The sequence below is a fragment of the Dipodomys merriami genome, unplaced genomic scaffold (genome assembly GCF_024711535.1).
Source record: "Dipodomys merriami isolate MVZ:Mamm:240054 unplaced genomic scaffold, mDipMer1.0.p SCAF_4, whole genome shotgun sequence".
Classification (NCBI taxonomy): domain Eukaryota; kingdom Metazoa; phylum Chordata; class Mammalia; order Rodentia; family Heteromyidae; genus Dipodomys; species Dipodomys merriami.
The window spans coordinates 57,485,133-57,510,436 of NW_027205603.1; the positions used below are offsets into that span (position 1 = coordinate 57,485,133).

Here is a 25,304-nt window from a genome sequence, read left to right on the forward strand (position 1 = left end):
AGTTCCGCTGAAAGATACAACCCATCATAGTCCCTGAGCTTCAAAGTATTAGAAGAAAGTAGAATCTATGGAAAATTACTACCATATTTATGTGTTTAGAGCTACCCAACTTACTCTAGTTTCTGAGCATATACACACATGGAACATGCTGCTAAGCAAAATAGTCCTTAACTCTGATGAGATACAAGTCATGTTGGTTTAGGTCTTCAATGACACAGTTTCCTTTTGCTAATCTATTGTGAAAATATCCCCTTGTATCAATCCATCTGACCTGTTGTAAGAGTGGTGGCTCAGGCACAAACTAAAAATCTCTTGCTGGTAATTTGACAATCTTTAGTCAGAAATGGAAATGGTCCACAAAGTGAAGCTTTAAAATTACATATATGCATAAATTGGGTAGTTTCATGCTTTCTCTCAATAGTGGTCTAGTAAAATCACTCTAGCTAACACAAGAATAAAGTTTTGGACATAGTCAAGGAAAGATGAAATGAGCATAGGAAAACTTGGCCTATTACTAGAGAGGAACAAAGACAGAAACCATGTTAATATCAACACAAAAATAAATTTTATTTTATTTTCAAATATCCACAAGCCATTAAAAATCTACTTAGTGACTTGTCAAATATTTATGGCTGAAATTTGTGATGTTTGGCTTTACATTCTGCAGGAATCACCACAACCATCACCATAAAAAAAAGAAGTAAAAAGGTGAGTAGCAAATGCTGGTAATTGATGGATATAATGACAAGAGTAGCCATATTGTTCACCCTTCTCTCATAAATATCTGAAAATTCCCATACCTCAAAGACATACATACACATTTTGTGGGATTTTTTTCCTTTTTTTTTTTTTTGAAAGGTCTAATTTTGACTGAGTGGGCAAAAGTCAAGGCCTACTTTCAGAATCAAATTTGATCTATTAAGAGAAATGTATGTCTATTAAAGAAATCAGAGAATAATCCTGTGACACTACTACTCCTCTAGAATGGGACTTCTGAAGGGGACTGCCTGGTCCTTTCCCACAGCTTTCTCAATGACAGGCACAGAAAGCCCTCTGATGAGAGGTAATATGCTAGGATATTTAGAAAGCCACACCCTACTCAGCATTGAAGCACAAGTAAAGAGCACAAGTATCAGACCCACTGATCACCACAAACAGAGAAACCTACCAGCCGGGAGTCTCCACAAAGATCCCACCCCCACCCCTCACTCTCCATCCGAGCAGAGAGGCTCCATCCCGCCAAAGCTGCCCAGCACTGGCAGCACGCCAAGCCGCCACCAGCCGGCCCGGAGGGTCCCAGAGACACAGGGGGCTATCTGCAGATAACCTGGCAGAAGCCGCCTGAGGTACCAGTGTCAGACCCGCCGATTGCGATAAATGGAGAAACCCCCAAGCCCAGAACTCGGCCCCACGATGGGAGCCCCAGAGCTACATGGGACGCCCACAGAACACCAGAGCATAAGACCTGCAAGGAACTAGTGCTGATCCGGAGAGAGCAAGCAGAGACAAACCCCAGCGCTCTGAACCTGTACGGAGGCCCAGCCCCCACCCCTCGCCCCTGGCGTGGACGCTGTGGACCCAACAGCTTGGACAGAGGCAGAGACAGAAGAGAATCACACAGAGCCACCACCGCCCAGCCCACAACCACCCCAACTGAGCTCGGATTGCAACAGCAACTGATGGTCTACATCACACAGAAACAACCAGCTCCAGGGTAAGTACCCCAAAGGGGACAGTGTATCCCTCAAGGGATACCAGAGCTGGAGGGAATCCCCAGACCCTGAGCCAGACTCCCTACCCCAACACCCAGACCACAGGACCCACTAAAACTGGGAACTGTTCGAGAGTTTCACCAGCCCGTGGAGCACACGTTGCTGGCTAGCCAGGCTAGAGCAAGAGGGCCCCTGGAAGGGAGCTTAAAGGCCCAAGCTAGGAATAGCACCCCTGGGTCAAGACTACCAACAGTAGAAGAAATTTGAATTGTGTACCCCAGGCTGCATAACCTAGGTGGTATACACAGCAGCACAGGCCCAACCGGCATGTCCCAGGCAGGGGGCCGGAACCAGGCCTGGGGATTCAGAGCCTGAACGACACAACCAACTCCTCCCAACTGAAGTTAAAAGCTAAGCATATGCCTCAGCAGAGGGGAGAAAAACAGGGAATTGCACCCCCTGGGAAGCACGTCTGTGACAACAAAAGACCTGGGGCTCAGGACAAGAGAAGCCCAAACCCCACCAAAACCTGACCCATATACTCTAGGCTGGGAATTGGACAACACAGGCCGCCAGCACCTAATAGTAGGCAGGAGCTCAGGCTGGTAAGGTGATTCAGCAGTAGAGTGCTAGTCTTGGGTGCATGAGGCGCTGGATCTGATTCCTCAGCACCACATAAGCAGAAAGGGCCAGAAGTGGTGCTGTGGCTCAAATGGTAGGGTGCCAGCCTTGAGCTGAAGAGCTGAGTGACAGCACCCAAACCCAGAGTTCAAGCCCACAACCGGCCAAAAAAAACAAACAAACAAAAAAACATCAGGAGCCCATAGCAGACTCCAGCATCTGGAAGAGTGCATCCAGAACATCGGATCTTGCCAAGAGCACCCATAGGAGCAAACAGGAGCAGTCTAGGCTGCTCACCCTTCCAAAGGCAGGAATTGCCAGTGATCTACAGCAGAGAGCCAAGAATCCTATGTAGGTCAGACCAGCAGCTGGAGGTAGGCCCCAAACAGAACCCAGATCAGGCACAGACTCTCTCTACCAATACAGAAACAGCAACCAAGCAAAGACAGACACACCAAAACAAAATTCAGATTAGTCTCCCATAATCCTGAACCCCCATGCGAAAATCACAGAGAAAAATTACAAGGTTTATCAACACCCAGGATAGCAAGCTATCCCCAATAACTAGCAGCCACGCAGGGGAGAGCTCCAGTGGGAGCAAAGCAGGAATGGAAGACAAAAGTTGCATCCAAGGGATGCTGGAGGTAATGACTCAAGAAATAAAGTGAGAAATAGACCAGAAATTGAAAGAGCACAAGGATGAACTATCAAAAGAGATACAGGATATCAAACAGGAGATGCATGCAAAAATAGAGGCAGCACACACCTCAGTAAAAAGTCAGATAAATGCCAAAATAGAAGCAGTACATACCTCATTAATAAGTGAGATCAGTACTTTGAGAACCAATGTCAAATCCATAAAAGAGTCCATTTCCTCCATGCAAACCACAATGGAAGCCACAGTTAACAGAGTGAACGAAATGGAATGTAGAGTGTCAGATACAGAAGACAGAATACACCAACTGGACCAAAAAATGACAGATATGGAAAAATTAAAATCCCAAGTTTCCTTGGGAAATATCACATGGGTTATTTTTCAGACTGTGAAGGATTAGCAACAAATGTTAGTTACTCAAATGATTCAGGGCTGGGAATATGGCTTAGTGGTAGAGTCCTTGGCTAGCATGCATGAAGCCCTGGGTCTGATTCCTCAGTACCACGTAAACAGAAGAAACTGTTGTTCAAGTGGCAGAGTGCTAGCCTTGAGCAAAAGAAAGCTCAGGGACAGTGCCCAGACCCTGCGTTCAAGCCCCAGGACTGGCAAAAACCAAAACCGAACAAATCAAATGATTCATAAGCCAAATTTCTGCTTCAGCCAGGGCTCTGAAAGAGACCCTTTTGAAATGACAATATGCTTCCATTTCTGGAACTCTTATTCCAGAGCACTTACAAACATTGAATGTCTTAAGTGATGAAAATAGCTTTAACTCTTGGAAAGAATATAAGGTTCATCTACAATGACCTGGAATATATTAATCAAGAGGACAAAGCAGGTTAAAGAACAATGAATCAAGAATACACTTAAATCATTGTATTCTTCAAATTGCCTTATTAAATCTTAATAAAGATAATATTCTGGGGGATCAAGAAAATGTGGTATATATATACAATGGAATTCTATGCTTCCATCAGAAAGAATGACATTGCCCCATTTGTTAGGAAATGGAAAGACTTGGAAAAAATTATATTAAGTGAAGTAAGCCGGGCCCAAAGAAACATAGGTCCCGTGGTTTCCCTTATTTGCAATATCTAGTATATGTCTGAGTCAAGCAGAAAAGGTCAGATAAGGTGATGTTAGGGAAATGAACCCTAAGATATGTATTCAAATGTTTTTTTTTTCTTTCATGCAATTGTTTCTAACACATTTATAAGATTATTTCTTTGTTGCTTTGTATGTCCCTCCCCCACAGTATAACCCCTGCTTTCACTGTATTTGATGTTGGTATAATTTGTGGAGGGGAAGGGGAAAAACAAATCGTTTAAATAGGGATACAGGTGGACCCATTTCAACAATGAGATGTACAAGTCATTATGTCGAAAACGAACTTTATAACTTTGGTGGGGGGGGAGGGGGAGTGGGGAGGATTGAGTGGGGGGGGCAGGGGGAGGGGAAGGGGAAACAAAGGAGGAGGCTACAATGCATGATAAGAAATGTACTCATTATCTTGCCCATGTAATTGTAACCCCTCTGTACAGTATTTTCACAATAAAAAAAAAAAATTAAAGCAAAAAAAAGAGAATATTCTCGGGGAATATTATCTAGAAATTCAAGAATGCTTGCCTTATTTTTGTAATAACTGCCAGTGAAGAATTATTAATAAAAGTTGATTCCCTCTCTTGCCTTTCCTTTGAATTATAGAGTAACATGAAACAGTTATCACCTAATCCAAGATCTTTGATTTAAACACAATGATAGAAAAGAAACTTAAAGGCCAGGTGCTGGTGGCTCATGCTTGTAACCCTAGCTGTCAGGAAATCCTAGGCTCTAAGGATCACGGTTCAAAGCCAGCTTGGGCAGGTAAATCTATGAAAGTCTTATTTCTGATTAACCACTAGAAAACTGGAGTGGATTTGTGGCTCAAAGTGGTAAAATGCTCGCCTTGAGCTAAAAGAGCTCAGGGACAGTGCCCAGGTCCTGAGTTCAAACCTCACACCCAACAAAAAGAAAAAAAGAGAGAAAGAAAATTTCATTTAAAAAATGCAAAGGATGGGCTAAGAATGTGGTTTAGTGGCAGTGTGCTTGCCTAGCACGCATGAAGCCCTCGGTTTGATTCCTCAGCACCACATAACCAGAAAAGGCCAGAAGTAGCGCTGTGGCTCAAGTGGTAGAGTGCTAGTCTTGAGCAAAAAGAATTTCAGAGACAGTGCCCAGCCCAAGAGTTCAAGCTCCAAGACTGGCAAAAAAAAAAAAAAATGCAGAAGGTAAGGAGTGTGGTGGTCACATCATTCAACTATATGAAGAGCTCTGAATCATCTAATGAGCAAAAGTTTTCTTTAAAAGACCTCCTAAAAACCATCAATAGGTGAGCTTATGGGATTGCATGAAACTGCAGAGCTTCTGCATGGCAAAGGACATAGCAAGATTAATAAAAAGCCCACAGATTGGGAGTAGATCTTCACTAGCTATACAATAGACAACGGCCTCATACCTAAAACATATAATCAAACCCCCAAAAAACAAATCCTCAAAGAAACAACCACCCCATTAATAAGTGGGCTAGAGACTTAAAGAGAGACTTCTCTGAAGAGGAAATAATGACTAATAGACATATGAAGAAATTTTCAACATCCCTGGCCATAAAAGAAATGTAAATCAAAACTACATTAAGATTCCACCTCACCTCAGGATGGCCATTATCAAGAAAACTGGCTGGCAGGGAAGTGGCCAAAAGAGAATGCTATTACACTGTTGATGGAAATGTTCAACCACTCTGGAGTGGTTGAACAGTATGGAGGTTCTTCTAAGGGCTAAACATAGAGCTCCCCTATGACCCAGCAATCCCACTCCTGGGCATTTACCCAAATGACTGCAAACAAGGCCATACTAAGGCTACCAGCACAATGATGTTCATTGCAGAACTATTTACCATAGCTAAGATATGGAACCAACCCATCACTAGATGAATGGATCAAGAAAATGCACAATGGAATTCTATGTGTCCCATTCATAAGGAAATGGAAAGACTTGGAAAAAAAAATCATACTAAGTAAGCCAGACCCAAAGAAACATAGGCTCCATGGTTCCCCTCATTTGTAATAATTAGTATATGTCTAAAATAGTTCTATCAGAGAACCACAATAGCTCAATAGCTATATATATATATATATATATATATATGACCATATAAAATGATGCTAATCTAAATGAACTCCAAGATATGGAAACAAAAAGATTTTTAGTGTACTGTTTGCAGTTATTTCTTTTTTCATATTTTTCCTTTGGTTTACACCATTGTCACTTTGTTATGTCAGCACTCTTTGTCTTACAGATTAAGTTTAGTTAGTTTGGGGATGGGAAGATGAATCATAGAAATGGTGAGACAAAAAGGGGGAGGGAAGCAGGAGAAAACCAGAGAGAGGAACGGTTTGACAAGGATTGTATTCATTTCCTTACTTATGTATCTGTGACCCCTCTGTACATCACCTTTACAAAAAAAAAAAAAAAAAGAATCAGTTGACGTGCCATAGAAGCTTATAAACTCCATGAATTTTTCCTCTAAGAGTTGTACTACACAGTTATCAATTGTGGAACAAGAAAAGCTTCCAATGATAGAAACGTGTTCAAATCTACTCTTACTAGAGTTTTGGAATGGAAGGGGGCAGACTAGTAGGGATTAGTAGGGATTATGAGCTCCAAGAGGCTAATGGCCTATCTGGCTTGATCTTAAAGCATTCACTGGTACTTATGCCTGATCTCTGACAGGTGATTACTAAATACTTATTGAATGGCTGAATTAGTGAATCACTGAAATATATCAGATACAGAAGTACCTGAAAGAACAAAAACAGTAAGCACATAACTGCCAATCTTCTTTTAGAGGAGGGGTTGATGGGGTGAAGAGAACCTACCTAGAAAAACGATTTCTCCACTAGAAGAATACTCTCTCCCAATCTTGCACTAAGAGAGATGAGGTAGGCCAAGGGCAGTAACCACTGCGATCAATCCAAGGTTTGAATCAATCCCAGAGATCAATAGAATGACAGATGCTGTAGCCTAATTGCTCCACCAAACAATGCTTCTAGGCCCTTCATTTCACATTAGTCCAGACCTAAGATAATTTAGACATGTTTCTTGTACTTCTATTCCCTGTCTCTCAGATTTACCCCAAACAAATCTTTACCTATAGCTCAGATTATATGTAAGGAACTTTAAAATTTTAGAGATTTGTTCCAGTCAGTAAACCAACAATAATTAAAAATTAAAACATTCAACAGCCAGGCACCAGTGGCTCACGCCTGTAATCCTTATCTACTCAGGAGGCTGAGATCTGAGGATCATGGTTCAAAGCCAACCCGTGCAGGAAAGTCTGTGAATCTCTAATCTCTAATAAACCACTAGAAAACTGGAAGTGGCACTGTGGCTCAAGCAGTAGAGCACTCACCTTGAGCTGAAAAGTGCAGGGACAGCGCCCAAGCCCAGAGTTCGAGGACCACGACCAACAAAAACAAAAACAAAAAATATTCAACAGCTGGGCGGTGGCTCACGCCTGTAATCCTATCTACTCAGGAGGCTGAGATCTGAGGATTGCAGTTCAAAGCCAGCCCAGGCAGGAAAAGTCCATGAGACTCCTACTTCCAATAAACCACCAGAAAACCAGAAGAGGCCCTGTAGCTCAGTGGTAGAGCGCTAGCCTTGAGCTGAAGAGCTGAGGAACAGCACCCAGGCCCAGAGTTCAGGCCCCACGATTGGACCTTCCCCCCCCCCCAAAAAAATAGCCATTTTTTGTATGAAATTCAGGAAAACTTTTTCCTCAATGTGGGTAACATTTGCTAGGCTAGTAGTATTTAACTCTACAAAACCCACGCTAACTCTCCAAAATTGCACATTAGATATCAAAGCATCTTATAGATATCTTATAGTCTAATTTCCTTACTTTTTAGAAATGAAAGCTAGCACCCAGAAGTTCTAACTTTTGAAGGCTTATATAGAAACTCAGTATAACCAAACTCAACAGGGTCAAACTCCGCCTTTGCAAAGTAACAGAACTCTCAATAAGTAATGAATTAGTACTGGGGAAAGATATAAAGACTAATAAATTCTCAGGAGTGGTAAATTCACACTTAGAACCTTAGCTACTACAGAGGCAGAGGTGAAAAGAAATGAGCTTGAGGTCAGTCTGGGTAAAGTCAGTAAGACCATATCTCAAAAGACAAAAAAAAAATCAAAAGCAAAAATCCCTCCCTCCAAAAAACACACATGAGGGTGTGGATTAAGTGGTAGAATGCTTGTCTAGCAAGTATAGGGCAATAGGTTCAATCCAAAAACAAATGAAGTGATTCTGTAAAAACAGCCAAAAATCTGACCCTGAGAAGTCCTGGATAGAGGTGTGGCTCAAGAGATAGAGTGCCAGTCTTGAGCAAGAAAACCAAGAAAGAGCTCAAGGCCCCAAAAATAGTTCTACAAAATTAAATCTGGACTAAAGAGGATTGAGAAGACACAAGTGTCATAGAAAATAACTGAACAAAGTACAAAAAAATCATTTCATGGTAATAGAAACTTCATAAAAAATCTTGAGATACATAAGAGACAGAATGAAAGCAAATGGATCAAAAGGCAAACAATGGTGTTTTGCACCACTTAGAAGAAGCCATTATTACTCTGTAAATCCACAAAATTAGTTTGCATTTTCCCATCACAAAACCTCAACAGTAATTTATCTGTCAGATAGCCCCTCTATCTTGCTAATTCATCCTGGTATATTAATCCATACTTCACTTCTTCCCAGATACATCCTCCAGATTGTGAAGACTGAAATCAGTCTTCCTGGGTTGCTCTGGCCCTAATCATCTGTTACTCCTTTATGTCTCTCCAATGGCAATAATTGCCAGTTTAATTCAATTACTTCACTTGCACACTCTTTATATTCAGTCCTACAGGCCCTGACACAGCCCCAAAAGCCTTTGTCAAAACTGAAAAATTGTATCAGATTAAATTGAAAGATATTTTAGGATTCTATTATAGGAGGAGGAAAGCCTGGCTTCTTTCTCCTCTGATTTCTATTGCAGGGATTCACTTTGCTTTAGCATCTTTGAGAAAATGTAGGCTAAGCACAAAGCAAGCTTGGCTACCATGGGTGGGTTGCTTCTAATGCCAAATCTCCCCAGCCTAGCTCAAGGCAGAGAAAAGAAAGGCCATTTCCAACTTTCAAATTCCTTCTCTAAAAGCAAAGAAATGCTACTTCAACTCAGGTTCTCCCAGAACCAAGACACTCAGCGGGTTCTATCTGGCCAAAAGTCAGACTAGAATATAAATGTGCTAGTGATTTTAGGTGCTGACCCACACCTCCTAATCCCCCTTCTCTATTCAACATGTGATGTTGGAGCTGGAACACTGCAAACCTTGCTTTAGCCTTGCCAGCTAGCAGTGAGTTCTCTATTAAGAGAAAGGTGATAGAGGAAGCCTGCAAGGCTGGAGAAGTTAAAATGCACTTGCTTCTTCTACTTGCTTCTTATAAGCTTCCAATCTATTTGCTGATTCACTCCAGGAATACTACTACTTCATGCTGGCAATAGCATTTCTTTTCCATAGCAACACCAGATCCAGTTAGCAGTTTTCATTTGTCAGAACCAATTTCACTGTATGCCATACTAAGAGAAAGCCCAGTGCCGGCTAGCTAGTGCTCCTTCCTCAAATGTACAAGATCTTCCTCTAGAGTTCAGAGATATTAACCCTCTCCAAGGTTGTGTTTCATCACTGCAGGACCCTTTCTCTGCATGGCCAAGTTTTAATGACTCAAATATTTTCCCTTTATTCTTCAGCCTAGCAGTAGTAGCTGCTTTCTGCTACATCTTGAATATGTTAGTCATATTAGTTGCCTAGATAACTTGATATGCTAACTTAGTTAACCATTCTTTATATTAAGTTCTACTATGGGGTTTTTTTGGTGGGTGTGTGTGTGTGTGTGTGTGTGTGGTGTGTGTTGTTCTGCCCAGGTTCTGCCTGATACAGAAACTCGTAATAATGATCAAAGCAAATAAAAGGATGAAATGGAGGAGAGGATGCCTGAACTCACATGTTGAGCTCTTCACTGGAGGGCAATAAGATGGTAAGAATCAATGCATATGGTACCATCTGATGAATCAGATTATTCTTTGTACTTAAGTATGATGTTTGTAGTGTCTCACTTGCTCATCATGGCAGTAATAATCACTTCATGGACCATGAATGATAGATTCCTATGAATGCACTGGACCATTAAAGAGAATATGAGGCTCGGGTCTTCCATTTCTCAGCTCAAGTCATACAGAGCCAGAGAACTATCATAGCGTGATATTACCATAAATTTATAATTAACAAAGGGATGATGGTAGAGTGTTAGCTAGCCTTGAGGGAAAAATAAAGGGATGATACTGCAAGAAATCAAAAAAAAATTTAATTGTGTAGATTATAAAATTACGATATAACTCACTGAAAAATCAGGACATGGATTGCAGAGAACTTGTAATGAACTTATCCTCACAGAGGTGAGATTCTGGAGCCACTCTAAGACTCTTTTCCAGGTAGAAATGAGTTTTCCCTCGGCAGGGGCCTGCCTTCTCTTGCTGGAAAACTCTGCCTCCACCTGAGACAGTTGCACTGTAAGGAAGTGGCAATTTTCCTTGAGATCCACTACCAAACCTTCTTGCTGACCCAATTCCAACATGTTCCAGAAGAATAAGTATGAAATCTGACAAAGAACCAGTTCACACATAAAGAGACTTGCAAGATTTTGAGAAACTTAGTAATATGTGTAAGTAGGTCTAAGGCTGATAAACCAAAGAAGATAGTGATGAATGGAGTATCATTTTATGGATTCATTGCTTGTGTTAAAGCTAGAAAGGGCTCTAACAAGTTGACTTTTCAATCAATAAACTTTGGTCTTAGCATTTATTGAAGTTATGATGATGGAATGTCCCTAGCATGATTCTGAAGCAGCAATGTAAGACATAAGGGGTTGAAGTGGATTTATCATATAAAGCCTCCACCCCCCCCCCTTTCCTCAATATATCCCCTTAGAAGGCCCTGAGTGTATCCTCCCTTCTCTAAGGCATTCATGAACACCTAAGTTAGAAGAACATAAGCATGCTACTGTGATGGCTTGAGACTCCCTAAGATGATGTGCCTGATTTCAATGGGGAATTTTACATTCTGTAGTAACTCTAGTAGCATTCAGGCACCAAACACAAAGTGGGTGTATTTATTATTTGGGGAAGTAGTAGATTCAAATATTTTTACCTTGGAAGACCTTTTTTTTAGTGGCCAATTGAAATTAATCTAGGATTCCAAGGAATGGGGGTAATCTGCAAAAATGTTATTTGGTAGAGATGGCAGAAAACCTCTAGGTATTATAACCAAAACCCTCACTTGAGTGTAACCACAATAGAGTCACAGTCTTTTGACAAGTTCTCAATGAAAGCAGATCCATAGAATGAGAGCCTCTTTTTTGAACAGGTGACCAGAACTCTTGAAGGATTCAGCAATATTGTCTTACCATGTCTTCTTACTCAGATCCTCTGCAAATTCTGAAACTATGAAGTAGACTGGGGAAAAGAAACTACTTGGATATTTAATAGTACTAATTTCAAATGGACTCAAAATGGCTGTCAGGTGATAGATGGAAAGTCTTAGATTGGATCTATTCATTGTGGTTCCAAGCGATCTGTGGATCCCCAGGTCTTGCAAATAGAGTTCTGGCAAATACTTGCCAGTGAGACTTCAAACTTTGTTCTTTGGCCTAAGAGGAAGGACCAAGTGGAACTTATACTAAAAACAATACCACATCCCTTGTGAAATGGCAAACATTAGTGCCAGTGTGAAAAAATTGAAAAGGGCTGGAGATGTAGCTTATTGGTACAGTACTTGCAAGTATTTATGGTTTGTAAATTATATATTTTACCATATATTTTGTGTTTTGTTTCATTTGCAGGAAAATGCCAGAAAATTTTTCTGGCCATTGACACATGAAATCACACTACTTATTTACATAACTCTATTCTTAGTTTGTGTGTTTTTACTTTATAGTATCTATTCTTAGCTTACAGTACTACTACTATAACGAATGAAAGTGTTTCAAGTATGAGTTGTAGCATACACTGTAATGTCAGCACTTGGGAGGTAGGTAAGAGAATCATGGTTTTAAGGTCAGCCTGTGCTACAGATGGGTAAATTCAACGTAAGCCCAGGCTATATAGTAAGATCCTTATTTAAAAAAAAAATAAGTAAACCCAAAGCACATGTTTCAAGAAAATGCAGAGATGATCATTTTTTCTATTCTGGCAGCACTAAAGTTGGAATCCGGGGCCTCTTACAATTATACTGCAGAGCCACATCTCAATTACTCTTAGATTTTAGGATAGAGTCTTAGTCTAACCTAGAAGTGTGCCTGAATTGCCATCAGCCTATACTTTTAATTCTAGATGTTCCTTAAATCACTAGCTTGTACCATCATATCCAGCTTCATTCTATAGAAATGGTGTCCTGCAAACTTTTCTGCTCAGGATGACTTGGTATTATTATCCTCCCAATCTCAACTCCTCATGTATTTTAGGATGACAGGTGTACACCAGTGTACCCCACTATGAGCTGAGAAGCAGTCTCAAATTTTCTGCTCACATTATCTTTGAACTACAGTCCTCCAGTTCTCAGCTTCCCAAGTTGCTGAGATTACAGATGTGAGCCACTAGTACCACCTGAGAGATGTTCACTTGTACTGTAGAAAAATTATTGCTTCTATGGCAAAAAAAAATTAGCCTAGAATTTAAAAATCCAAGAATAGTCTTGAGGAAATAAAAAGTTAATCTCAATCTTGAAATAATAGAAATGGCTAGTAAATGATACTAATATGCAATAAGTATGTGGTTGGTAAAATGTTTGTTTTTAAATGGAAATATCAATCTGCCTATTAAGATCTCAGCAGACTGGAGGAACAGACCAAATCAAGCATAACAAAATGTAATAAATAGGTACAACTCCAAAGACCTGGACAAAAATGTGAAGAAAATGGTATAATATGGGCATTTTTGACATACTCCTATTTGTGGCATTAAAGATAAACTGTATAAGGATCAATAGCATAAGGTGGCTGAAATGCAGTATATTGCTCCTACTATATTGACTTTTTATTAGTAATACATGAACATGGCTCAACATTCCACGTAAGGTTAAAAAAAGGTATGCTCAAATTTCTTAATGATTTTAAGAACCCAAAAATTTTGAATGCCATAATAGTGCTCAAAAACATAAATTTAGTTACAAAATGCTTTAAAATATTGCCTGAAATCCAGGAGCCATAAATTTCACCTCTTTTTCATGTTTTCTCAAGAAAATAAAACAAAAGCAAATTAAAACAAAACATCTCCGTTTACAACAGCAACTAAACGGAAGAAAAAAAATCTAAGAAAGCAGTAAAGCAACATAAAACTCGCTAGCACTCCTCCCCCACCAAAAAAGCACAGAAGGCCTCTCCAAGGAACAGAAAACTAGGAAGACTGTATCCTCTTTTAGGGGCTATTAAGAGGATGCCATTCTTGGTTTATCGTTCTAAAACTGAAATAAAAAACAGCTGAGCTGAAAGCCTATCCAGAATTCTCTGTTTTCCCCCAAAATAGAAGGATTAGGGTTCCCATTTGGATCACTTCCCAAACAGTTGCTTATTGCCTCCAAGATACTTATGAACACTCATGTTGCTCACTCTCCTCTCCAACATCTGTGCCCATCTGGCTAACATCTGTACTCTTATGGTAAATCTTACAAATTTTTTTTTTAACAGAATGTCCTATCCTAAAAGTTTGACATGGCTGAAAAGAGTCTCATGGTCCTAGGAATTAAATGAGAGGTAGAGAACCACAGGGAAATGTTACCACGCATTTAATTGTGAGATATTTAGTTGTGAGATATTGATTCTCTATTTCCAGTGTATCCTCAGGCTACCAATCTGTATACCCAACTGCTTATTGATAACTCCATTTGAACAATGCCTAAAGGTTTGCCAGACTCAACAAGCCTAAAACAGAGCACTGATTTCCACTGCCCTGTGCTTCCTACTCACAGGTCAACTAGTCTTCCTCTTTGTCTATCTCATATATAAAATAAAAGAACAACCCATGTTGGGAAAGTTATGCTTTCTTCCTTTCTACTTACTCAAGCCATCAACATGATGCTTTATGTTTAAAATACATAGCTACCTTTATTCAGACCCATATTACTTGTCTATTCCATCCTCAATAGCTTCCTGATTGGTGTCATATCTTATCAGTCCTTTCTTGTTTCCCTGCCTCCCCACCACTATCTATTCTCCATATACTAATCACAAAGGTGAGCTTTTCTCTCTCTGTCTCTGTCTCCGTCTCTCTGTCTCTGTCTGTCTGTCTGTCTGTCTGTCTGTCTGTCTCTCTCTCTCTCTCTCTCCTCTCTCAATCTCTCTGTACACGCACATGCGCCAATCCTGAGGCCTGAATTCAAGGCCTGGGTGATGTCCCTAAGCATTTTTGTGCAATGCTGTCAGCACAGCTCCACTTCTGGATTTTTGGTAGTTAATTGGATATAAGCACCTAACAGACTTTCCTGCTGACTTTGAACCACAATCCTCAGCTAGAATTGTAGGCATGGGCTACTGGTGCTTGGCCACAAATATGTTCTTAAAGAGTAAAGCATTTCAGGTCTCTCCTTTACTCAGAATCCCCCAATGCTCCTTATTATGTTCAAAATCCCATCTCCTGATAATGGCCTAACAAGCTTCCTACTCTACATCTCTCATTTCTTCTACCACGTTTCTTCTAATACCCATTCCCTAACCTGACCACTGACCCACTGCTTTGAAAACAGCAAGTGTTTGATGTGCGGTTCCCATTTTCTAGGACACTCTTACTTTCCCTAGATCTTTGAACGGTTGATTCTGACTCATTTTTTAGGTTTCTCATTAATTATCTTTGAAATTTCTTTCCAGAATACTCTATCTGAAACACTCCCTATCTGGACAGTTCTGTATGTCCTTAGAGCCCGCTATATTTTCCTCACTCAGAAATCACAAGGCTTGGGGCTGGGAAGGTGGCTCAGCGGTACAGTGCTTGCCTTGCATGCATGAGGCCCTGGGTTTGATTCCTCAGCACCACATAAGCAGAAAAAGCTGGAAGTGGCGCCATGGCTTCAGTGGTAGAACACTAGTCTTGAGCTGAAGAGCTGAGGGACAGCGCCCAGGCCTTGAGTTCAGGCCCCATGACTGGCAAAAAAAAATCACAAGGCTTACTATATGTAAGTCTCACTGGATGGTAAGCACCCTAATATCTGGCATAGTATAATAGGTACTCATGTAGTTGAAATGAATGAAACAGTTCTTAATTTCATTAATGTTTTACAGATGCTAGATAGAGCCAGAAGGAAATGTGAACACTATCAAACAGAATAAAGGAATACTGGAACCTGATGCCTATAGAACAATGGGAAAGAATTCTAACTGGAAATGAGCTTGTCATTCTGGAAAGTTGGATGTAGATAAACGTCAGCAATGCTTGGTCTTTATTCTTCATGAGGATCAAGCCTCAATGAAACAACTTTTGATTTAAGAAAAAGTTTGAGAAAAAGAAACCTTAAATGGAGCAATAGCATTTAGGTTAACACAAAACCAAGCTTCTTATATTCAGCAAGACTGCTTGGTCGAACCACAGCAGATGTGCCTTACTGGAGCCTTGAAGGAACTTTAGGAAACTGCTCTCAAATATGTTCTTTCTTTCTCAATGAAGGAACTTGGCTTCTAATTGTCTCTGAATCTTTGGCAAATAAAGTAAGAATTCTAGGGATGAGGAATGTCCAGCCATGTTCGGTAAAAGACCTGGAAAATCTTTGGTACATAATGAAATAGATATGTCATTCTCCTAGGTGGCCATCTGCCTGTATGAGATACTTTTGTATGATCTATAAATGACATATATATATAAACATATGGAAATATTTCCTTCCCAAATCCCCACTGTGGATTGCATATGTGTTGGTAGGGTCCCTATGTCTGCATCATTCCTTACTAATCCAGAGCCAATATTAAATTCTTCAAGAATGCAAGGAGATTCAGAAACGTAAGACTGCAAAAACATATTAAGGATTGTAATTTCAATATCTATTATAAAAGAATATCATAAGACAACTAAGAGTTCACTTCTACTTTAAACTGAGGCAGAATCTCAATTATGAAGACATTAAGAGAGTCACTAAAAGCTGAGTGCCAGTGGGTCCAGCCTCAAATCTCTAGCTACCAAGATTTGAGGATCACAGCCAGCCCATGGAGACAAATCTAAGAGCTTCTATCTCCAATCAGCTAGCAAAAAAGTTGGACTACAGGCATGGTTCAAGTGGTATAGCATTAGCCTGGAGTGCAAAAGCCAAGCAAGAGTGCAAGACCTTGAGTGCAAGCTCAAATATGGCCACTACAAAAAAAACAGAAAGACAGAAAAAGAAATAAGACTAAGAACATACCTCTATGTGAAGTAGCATTTATAAGAAAACTCAAGCATATATATTAAATAGCTTATGTCTCCAATTGAGTCCATTTTGTTTATTAGTCATGTAAAACCATTCCTAAAATAATTTTAGATTGATCTATCAATCAGGAAAAGATAATGGCAATGCTCCTAAAACACATTTTTATGCTTCAGAGAAATAGTGTGTTTCAAAATAATCATTTTTTACTGATGCTAAAAAGCTTCAAAATAATTTTATGATTATAATAGATATATTAGATGAAAATGAGTAATTCTTCAATAAATATACACAAATATAAACAATTACTACCAAGAACACTAATGTTCCAAAGCCTTTTTGTTTGTGGTCATTATTTTTTTGTTCTTCCTTGCAGCCTTAGGTATGTTTGACACGTTTTTTTGGTGTTTTTTGTTGTTTGTTTGGGTCAGTCTTGGGGCTCAAGCTCAGGGCTCGGCAATACTCAGAGACTTTTTGTACTCAAGGCTAGCACTCTACCACTTGAGCCACAGTGCGACTTATGGCTTTTTCTGAATAGCTTGTTAGAGATATTAATCTCACAGTCTTTTCTGCTGGGGCTGGCTTTGTTCGCAATCCTCCAATCTCAGCCTCCTGAGTAGCTAGGGTTACAAGTATTAGCCACCAGCACCTGGCTACATGTTAAGCTTTACTGAAGAATTTTCTTCTCTTTGATGACAGTCCTGTTTCTTGATTATGATCCTACCATGCTTACAGGCAGAACTCATCTTCTCTAGTCATTATCCATGAGTTTTTCAAAGATTTATGTAGGCTGTCTAATTACTATTTTTTCCCACGTGATCTCATATATAGAACATTCCAAGCTTTATCCCTCTGTGATACACAAAGAAAATGACAATAGTTTAACGCCTCTCAGATCTGGAAGCTACCAGCCTGAAGGCTTAAATCACTATCTTAGCACACATGTTCCATTTCTACATATCCTGCAGCACAGTGGCAGGGCCTCAACATCTATGTATTGCGCTATTACTAATATGCAAATAATGCATCAGGCTTCACTTCATAGTTTAACACTGTAGATCAAATGGTCATTTTTTTGGATACTTGAAAATACATGAAATATCTCACATCTAAAACTAAGTTTATGATCTGTATTCCCTGAAATGCACTCACCTCCTGATGTGTAACCACATTAGAGTTGTAAGAGCAGAATTCTAGAAGATATCCTTGTTACCTGCCTCTCACTTCTACATACCATTCACCCTCAACAAACTGTTCAATCTACCTCCTCCACAACATCCCTCAGCATTCCATCTCTATTATCACCTGAGACCATGTTACCATCATATTTCACCAAAGCCAGAATCATTACAACACCCACGAAGTCATTTATCATCCTTGACTCTAGCCTTTTAACTCATTCTCTACTCTTTACACTGATCTAAGAATAAAAATTTAATCCAGGTATCACTCTGTTTAAAGCAAAATTCCTTAACATTACCCACAATGCCCTGGATCAATGAATTCATATTTTTTGGTGGGTTCAGAACAAATCACCTAAAATATCAGTGGCTTAAAAATAACAATGTAATATTAGTACTGAGGATTCCATGAGTTGTTCAGCCTCAGCAGACAAGCTGTTACCCAGTCTCTCGCATAGTTGCAGTAATAAGTTGGCTAGAACTGAGATCATCTGCAGGCTCAGTCAAGCTGGATATCCAATATGGCATCTTCATTCACATATATGAGGATAGGTCGTATACCTTTCTCTTCATGTATTCTTTTTCACGGCTAATGTCCAGTTATTCCAAGTATGGCAGGCTTAGGATACTCCACTTCTTACAACAAGTACTTTTTTCAGAGTGTACTTTACAAGAACCCCCCCCCAAAAAAACTATAAAACTTCTGATTTTGCCTCAAAAGTTATTCAGTATATTACCTAACTTGATCTAGATGTTAAAAATCAAGTGACAAGTTTAGTCCAGATTCAAAAGGAGAAACTCTAAAGCAGCTTGAATGTCTGAAAACAGTTATTTGGAAAAAGAGAGTGTGTAGTGGGGAGTATCAACCACACCTATCTCTTCAATCCTTTTGTATATCACATCCCCTACAGCTTCTTCATTCTTAGCTACCATAGATTTCCTTCAGAACCTTGTTCTTGCCATACTTGTTCTTGTTTGCTCATATTCACACCACTTTCTTTACTTTGAATGTCATACAGTAGCCTTAGCTCCTGTTCAGCTTTCAGCTCTCTGTCAAGCATTATGAAAGCCTTCCCTGTCTCCCCTTGCCAGGTTAAGTTATGTAATATATAACCTTCAAGGATTAGACATGTTCTCCAAAAGATCCTCATCCCCACTGCATTTTTCATTTCTCTGGGTGATTATGCAACTTGTATCTCAAGATCCTGCAGCATGCTGAAAGGAGAACCTTGTCGATTTCTGGTTAGCCAATATATATTTGCTAGATGAAAGAAATTAAGAAAATCAATCTCTGTATAACAAAATATCTTCTCCTTTATGAATTACAGTGAAGCATAAAGTTCACTGTATACTAGACATTTAGACAACCCCATATATAAAGCATTTTTCACCCAGCCAATCTGAAAAAATGTAAAGACCATACTCCTTTGCTATATCTTGCCTACAACATTAGCAGATATCTAAAGAAAATAATTACTATATACCAATTATGGAAGTTTTGTGGTATTTTTTCCAATCACTTTACAAATAAGCCTAAAACTAACTTTTATTTTAATTTCTATGCCTAAAATAAAAAGTGGTAAGTGAACCAAATCGAAGAGTGAATCAAGAAAGAAGTGACTTCCTCCATTACACAGGAAACCATTACTGATAGTGGAGACTACTAGAAACATCTACTTAGATGCTTCTATACAGACCATACCTAATTCTTCTTTGACTAAAACTCCATACATAATGCTACCTGCTCTCACTACCTTAAAATACATTGCCTAGAAGTCAACATATCACAATTGTCATCCCAAAATGGAAAAAATCATCTTGAAGGTTAACACAAAGAACAAAAGATTATATTGAGCCCAGTGCTAGTGACTCACACCTGTAATCCCTAGCTACTCAGGAAGCTGAGATCTAAGAACTGCGGTTTGAAGCCAACCTGGGCAGAAAAGCAGGACGAGACTCTTATCTCCAATAAGCTGCTCAGAAAAAGCTGGAAGCAGCACTGTGGCTCAGGTGGTAGAGCACTAGTCTTGAGCCCAAAGAGGCGCAGGGACAGTGGCCAGGCCCTGAATTTCAAGTTCCAGGACCAGCAAAAAAAAAAAAAAGGATTGCATTGGAGAAGATACATTCACTAGTAAATGGCTCTTCCTCTATTTTTGTTAAAGAAAAGTTTGAGTAATTATAAATAGTATCATAGGATTTATTATCCAAAAATTCATTCTATTTTTGGTATTTGAATTCCAACTACGAACCTGAATTGTTTGCACCAATTACATCTAGTCTAGTGACAGAAATTTTCTGGGAATCTGTTCCAGTCTTCATGTGTTTACTTATCCCTTCTCCTCACTACAACATAACCTCTACTGAGGCATCAGCTTGGACAGTCTCTACATTCATTCATCCAGTAATTTATTGGGGTCTACATTGTGATCCCAATAAATTACTGGATGAGTGAATATGATAGGCTTCAAGAATTCTATCTAGTCTTAATATTTATGAATATGCTTATTTTTAATCAAGAATACATTTTGTCAACGTGAATAAAATTACTATTTTTTCATTTATCTTTATGAGCTTTTTGTACATTATTCACTCTATTTTGGAGGGTTTCTAAATGTTTTCTCAAAACTAGTAACAGTGGCTAACACCTGCAATCCTCACTACTCAGAGGGATAAAAAGGGAAATTGTGTGGCCTAAGGCCATCCCAGGCAAAAACTTTGTGAGACACCATCTTAAGCAATAAAAAACCGGGTGAGGTTGTGTGCCTGGCATCCTAGCTCTCTGTCCAGGCTGACACAGGCAAAAAGCAAGAAAAATTAATTTTGAAAAAGAAGGCTGGGAGCTCTAAGTTTAAACTTTGTATTGTAATATGATAATAAGTTTTCTAGAATAAAATTACTTTTTTCTCAGTGGCTGATCAGGAACCCATACATATTATGTAGTTTGAGGAGTCTGCTCAGTTCAAAGAAATCTATGGAAAATAATAAAGAAGTCTACACACAAGTACATGAGTATGAATGTCATTTTTGTCAATAAGTAAGCCTCCAGTTCAGTAAATATACAAAAACTCTAAAAATTAATGCATCCATTCATAGGACATAAAAATAGATTCTAAATCTAACCTGAATCCAAATTCAGTCTCTTAATAAATTGTAATATTTTACATTAAAAGATTGAATTAATATGCTGGGAGCCAGTGGCTCATGCCTGTAATCCTAGCTACTCAGGCGGCTAAGATCTGAGGATCATGGTTCAAAGTCAGTCCAGGCAGGAAAGTTGTAAGACTCTTATCTCCAATTAGCCACTGGAAAACAGGAAGTGGCACTGTGGCTTAAATGGTAAAAGAGTTGCTCCCTTGAGCTGAAGAGCTCAGGGACTTCCCAGGCCCAAAGTTCAAGCCCCACCCCCCCCAAAAAAAGATTGAATTAATAAAGTTGAAACATTCATTATAGAGTTAATGAGTAATAATTTTAATACCAAATAGTCCTACTAAAAGAAATTCCTTGCCTGGTATCCTGTACAATGAATACTGACCAACAAAATATGACTTGTGAGTTTTTCTGTGGGTGAGTTTCTCTTCGATTTTGTACCTTACTTCTCAAGTCATTGATCACACTGCATTATTCAGAGCTAAACATTTTTCCTTTGTCTTCTTGTTAAGTGTTGGATTAAGATCTAGATTATCAACTTTTACACTATAATGTGTTAAATGGAAATTTTAACTCTTAGGCAAGTTTTACCAGCTTTTCAGAGGCTCCATTTTCACAGATTGGAGCTTTTTAAAAAAAAAAATTGTGTTTCAAGACACACAACTGGCTTGCATTTATCAACAGCATTAACTTTTGCCTTTTGGAGTTGTTTGGTTCTCTTTTAAGTTCACTCACATTCAGTGGTGAGAGAGAGAGAGAGAGAGAGAGAGAGAGGAAGAAAGAGGCACTTAAGCACCATTTGCAAATGATTTTTCAAGCCTTGATTTCCAATCTTTCTAACTCTTGACTCCACCTATGTCTACTACAGCAACCATCCAGAAGGCTTAGAACAAAGACAGATCTTTGCATAGTTCTTTCTCTAGACTCCAATCAAATCTTTTAATATTTTATACAATGAAGAAAAAAATAAATCGAAACATATTCAGTATTAATTTGGATTACTTTTGGCAGTTAATTTCAATTTCACCCAGATATGCATACACATATACATGTATGTGTATCATATATGTGTGTATCCCATCCTCCCTCCTGCCAGAACTAAGGTTCTTCCTCCTCGTTTGCAACTAAGGCCAACACACACTCTTCACAAGTAGGAGTAATACCGAGGGACAGGAATTTCAGACCTATTAGAAATATGAACTATATTCCTTTTGTCAAGGCAGTTCCCTGGTTGAACAGTGTTGGTGGTTAACGTCTGAGCTATCTATTTTTCAAGCTGAAGTCTTGTCAAGGGCAGATGCAAGGTGAGCACTTCTCCTGGTCCCCGAGCAACCCAGAAGGATTTGTGAATGACTGTGAAAGGTCTGCACCACCTCCCAGCTAGACGCAGGCGCTGCCTTGAAAATAGCAAGGCGAGGCTTGGGAAATGCCTAGCACATTCGGTATCCCCTAGATAAGAAGTACGTACGTATACACACACACACATACACAACACACACACACACCACACACACACACACACACACCACACACACACACACATACACACACACACAGACACACAGCAGCAGCAGCAGCAGCAGCAGAGCCCTGCGGGGAAGCGGCCGGGGAAGTCCCGGTCAGCATCCTTCCCCAGCCCAAGTGCGAAGCCGGCCTCCGCCTCCGCGCCGGGGCTCGCTCCGCGCCGGGGCTCGCCCTCGGTCTCTCCGCCGGCCTTACCTCGGGGGCTGCTTTCTTGCAAGTACGGCGGGGCGGTGGGAGTGACATTTCCCGAATGGGATGCTGACAGCAGAGGCGAGCGTTCGTCCACCCCATCCGCAGCCATGGCTGACGGCAGCAGCGGCGGGGCCGGCGGGGGGCTGAGCCGGAGGCTGCGGCTGGGACGGAGGGGGTGGCCAGCGCCGCCGCGGCCGCCGCCGCCGGGATGTGTCACAAGGCTGGAGGCGGAGGGAGGAGAGGGTGCGGGACCGAGGGGCGGGGGAGGGGAGGCATGCTGGGGGAGGAGAGGGCCGCGAGGAAGAAAGAGCTGGGGGGGGGGGGGGGGGGGAGACGTGGTGGAGCCGGAGCCCAGCCAGTGGAGAAAAGAAGAACAAATTAGGGCTGCGGGGGAAAGCTGGGAGGGGGAGGGGCCAAGCCGCGCGGGGAGGGGTCCCGGGAGGGGGAGGGGGTGTCTGTTCGCCAAGGCAAAGGTGGAGACTAGAGCAGCCTTGAAAGGGATTCGGAGAAAAGGCCGATCTTGATTACAGGAAAACTAGAGCAAACACCAATAACCAAGTTTAGCTCCCCCAGGGAGGCAAGGCGACTGACTTTGCTGTCCAACTTTGTAGCAATTGTACAAAGAAGGCTTATTTCTAGGGTCATCAATTCCTTCTGGAGGGGTTCTTTGTTAGGAAATAATTGCTCCTCTTGTGTTATTTAAGAGGAAGTAGATTTTGCAGACATAGCAAGCCCCATTTCCCTTATTGTTGTTGTGTGTGTGTGTTTTTTAACATCACACTTTAGGATTTTTAACAGTACCTATGCATGTGTGCTGGCTTTCACAAGTTGCACTTTACAAAATATGTTGCTCTGTGAGATACGTTTTTTGTCCCTGCCACATAAAAGGTTAAAATATAATGGGAGACAAGTATAAATAATATTCTGGCAATCATGTTTTAAAATAATCTACTTGTAAACAAGTTAGAAACCAGAAAAGCTAAGCTTAGTTTTGTGTTACTGTTTAGGGTTTCTTTTTTCTTTTCTTTCTTCCTTTCTTTTTTGGTGGTTTGCCATAGTTCTAAAGTTGTTGACTCAAAACAAAAGTAAATCAGAGTTTGTTTTTGTAATACACCAGAATAAAAAATGAAATACGCAAAGATTGGGAGGATGTGGTCCAAAGCCAGTCCAGACCAAAAAAAAAAAAGAGAAAGAAGTTAGACCTGATCTCAACAAAATTCCTTATAATCTCCGCTATTTGGGCAGCATAGGTAAGAGGATCACAGAGCAAGATTAGCCAAGACAAAAGGCAGGAAACCCTATCTGAAAAGTAAGAGAGGACAACAAAAAGGGGCAGGAGACTTGACTCAGATGTTGGTATTTGCCTAGGAAGTGTGACACTGACACTGAATTCAAAGCCAAGTACTGCCAGAGAGAGAAAGAGAGCATTAAGAAAATAGGCATTGTCTAGAAATATTATTGCTCTCTTAGTGGGCCTCCACAGATATCTAGAGCCTGGTCTCAGTCCTCAGCTTGAGAGAGGTAGCAAAGTCAAGCTAAGCAAAAAATGAGCCTGGTAATCTCAGCTATAGATTTCAGTGGTTATAAGGAGAAGCAAATGTCAGACATTTGAAACCATGTCTCATGTTACTTTAAAAAGGGTCCTTGTTTTGTTCTCTGCAGACATGCGCTTTCTTCCAGAAAATCCATTTAGGTATCAGCTAGAAATCCTAGGGGAAACATCAAAGAATGGTGGTTTCTCTTGTGCAGTATCTCTTGTTATCAGTAACATGGATAAAATGAAAAATAAGTATCCTCATATGAGATAACTAAAGGCATGTGTAAGTTTAGGAAACTGAAGCATCACAACATAGCACTCTCTGCAAAAATGCCTATACCTTACAAGGTGAATAACAGTATTTTTATAGTGGTAGACAGGAGGCTATTGACTTTTAAAAGATTTTAGGAATCAGGCTGGAAGGTGGCTCAGTGGTAGAGCACTTGCCTTGCCTGCATGAGGCCCTGGGTTTGAATCCTCAGCACCACATAAGCAGAAAAATCCAGAAGTGGCACTGTGGCTCAAGTGGTAGAGCGCTAGCCTTGAGCTGAAGAGCTGAGGGACAGTGCCCAGGCCTAGAGTTCAAGTCCCACAATCGACAAAAAAAAAAAAAAAAAAGATTATAGGAATCAAAGAATCGTGGTACAGGTTGGATGACTATTACCCAATAGCCATATGTAAAGGCTTGGTCCTCATTGTGGTAACCATTGTGGGAGGTGCTGGGGGCCTTGGTAGAAGGTCCCTAGATTATTGAAGGCATGCCCTCAAGAAGGAGTGCGGGGCCCCAGTCTCTGTTTCTTTCTGCATCTGGGTCTTGATGTGGTGGTCTTTGACAGCCAATATCAAAACTAACAAGCAAAAAATAGGGTTGGAGGTCTGGCTCAAGTGTACAGCATCAGTCTAGCAAGTGATGCAAGGCCTTGAATTCAAATCATGGCTCTAAAAACAAAAGCCTATTGATAAATACAGGAAAATAGATAGACGATTGATAGATGAGTACACATAATTTGCCTCAGTTTCATGTTCTTTTTGGTTCAGATGTGTTTTGTATTTATAAATAAAATATCTACTAGTAAACACTACAATAGAGATGAGGCAAATAAGAAAAACCATTTCTTGTAATGGAGGTAAACTCAATTGCAGGAAGACATTAGAAAGATTGTTAGTATATAATGCAAATACGATCATTTGCCCAGTGAAGTGGTAAACATCTATAATCCAAG

General features: G+C 40.2%; 1 protein-coding gene and 1 long non-coding RNA gene across 3 annotated transcripts in view; one reads left to right on the plus strand and one right to left on the minus strand.

The window, feature by feature from the left end:
- Positions 1 to 15,827, plus strand: part of LOC138805847 (uncharacterized) — a 52,503-nt gene extending 36,676 nt beyond the window's left edge. The window contains exons 2-3 of the long non-coding RNA XR_011365651.1: positions 668 to 708; positions 15,389 to 15,827. This is a non-coding gene — a long non-coding RNA (uncharacterized lncRNA). The remainder of the gene's footprint in view (positions 1 to 667; positions 709 to 15,388) is intronic.
- Pip4p2 (phosphatidylinositol-4,5-bisphosphate 4-phosphatase 2) overlaps positions 1 to 22,807 on the minus strand; it is a 58,066-nt gene extending 35,259 nt beyond the window's left edge. For both annotated transcript variants that reach the window (XM_069991037.1, XM_069991036.1), the window contains exons 1-2: positions 22,548 to 22,807; positions 1 to 7 (exon numbers count right to left, since the gene is read on the minus strand). The exon at positions 1 to 7 is cut by the window's left edge and continues 142 nt beyond it. In XM_069991037.1, the coding sequence (XP_069847138.1) occupies positions 1 to 7; positions 22,548 to 22,653 (113 nt within the window). In that variant the 5' untranslated portion in view covers positions 22,654 to 22,807. The remainder of the gene's footprint in view (positions 8 to 22,547) is intronic.
- Between the last annotated feature and the right edge of the window lie 2,497 nt (positions 22,808 to 25,304).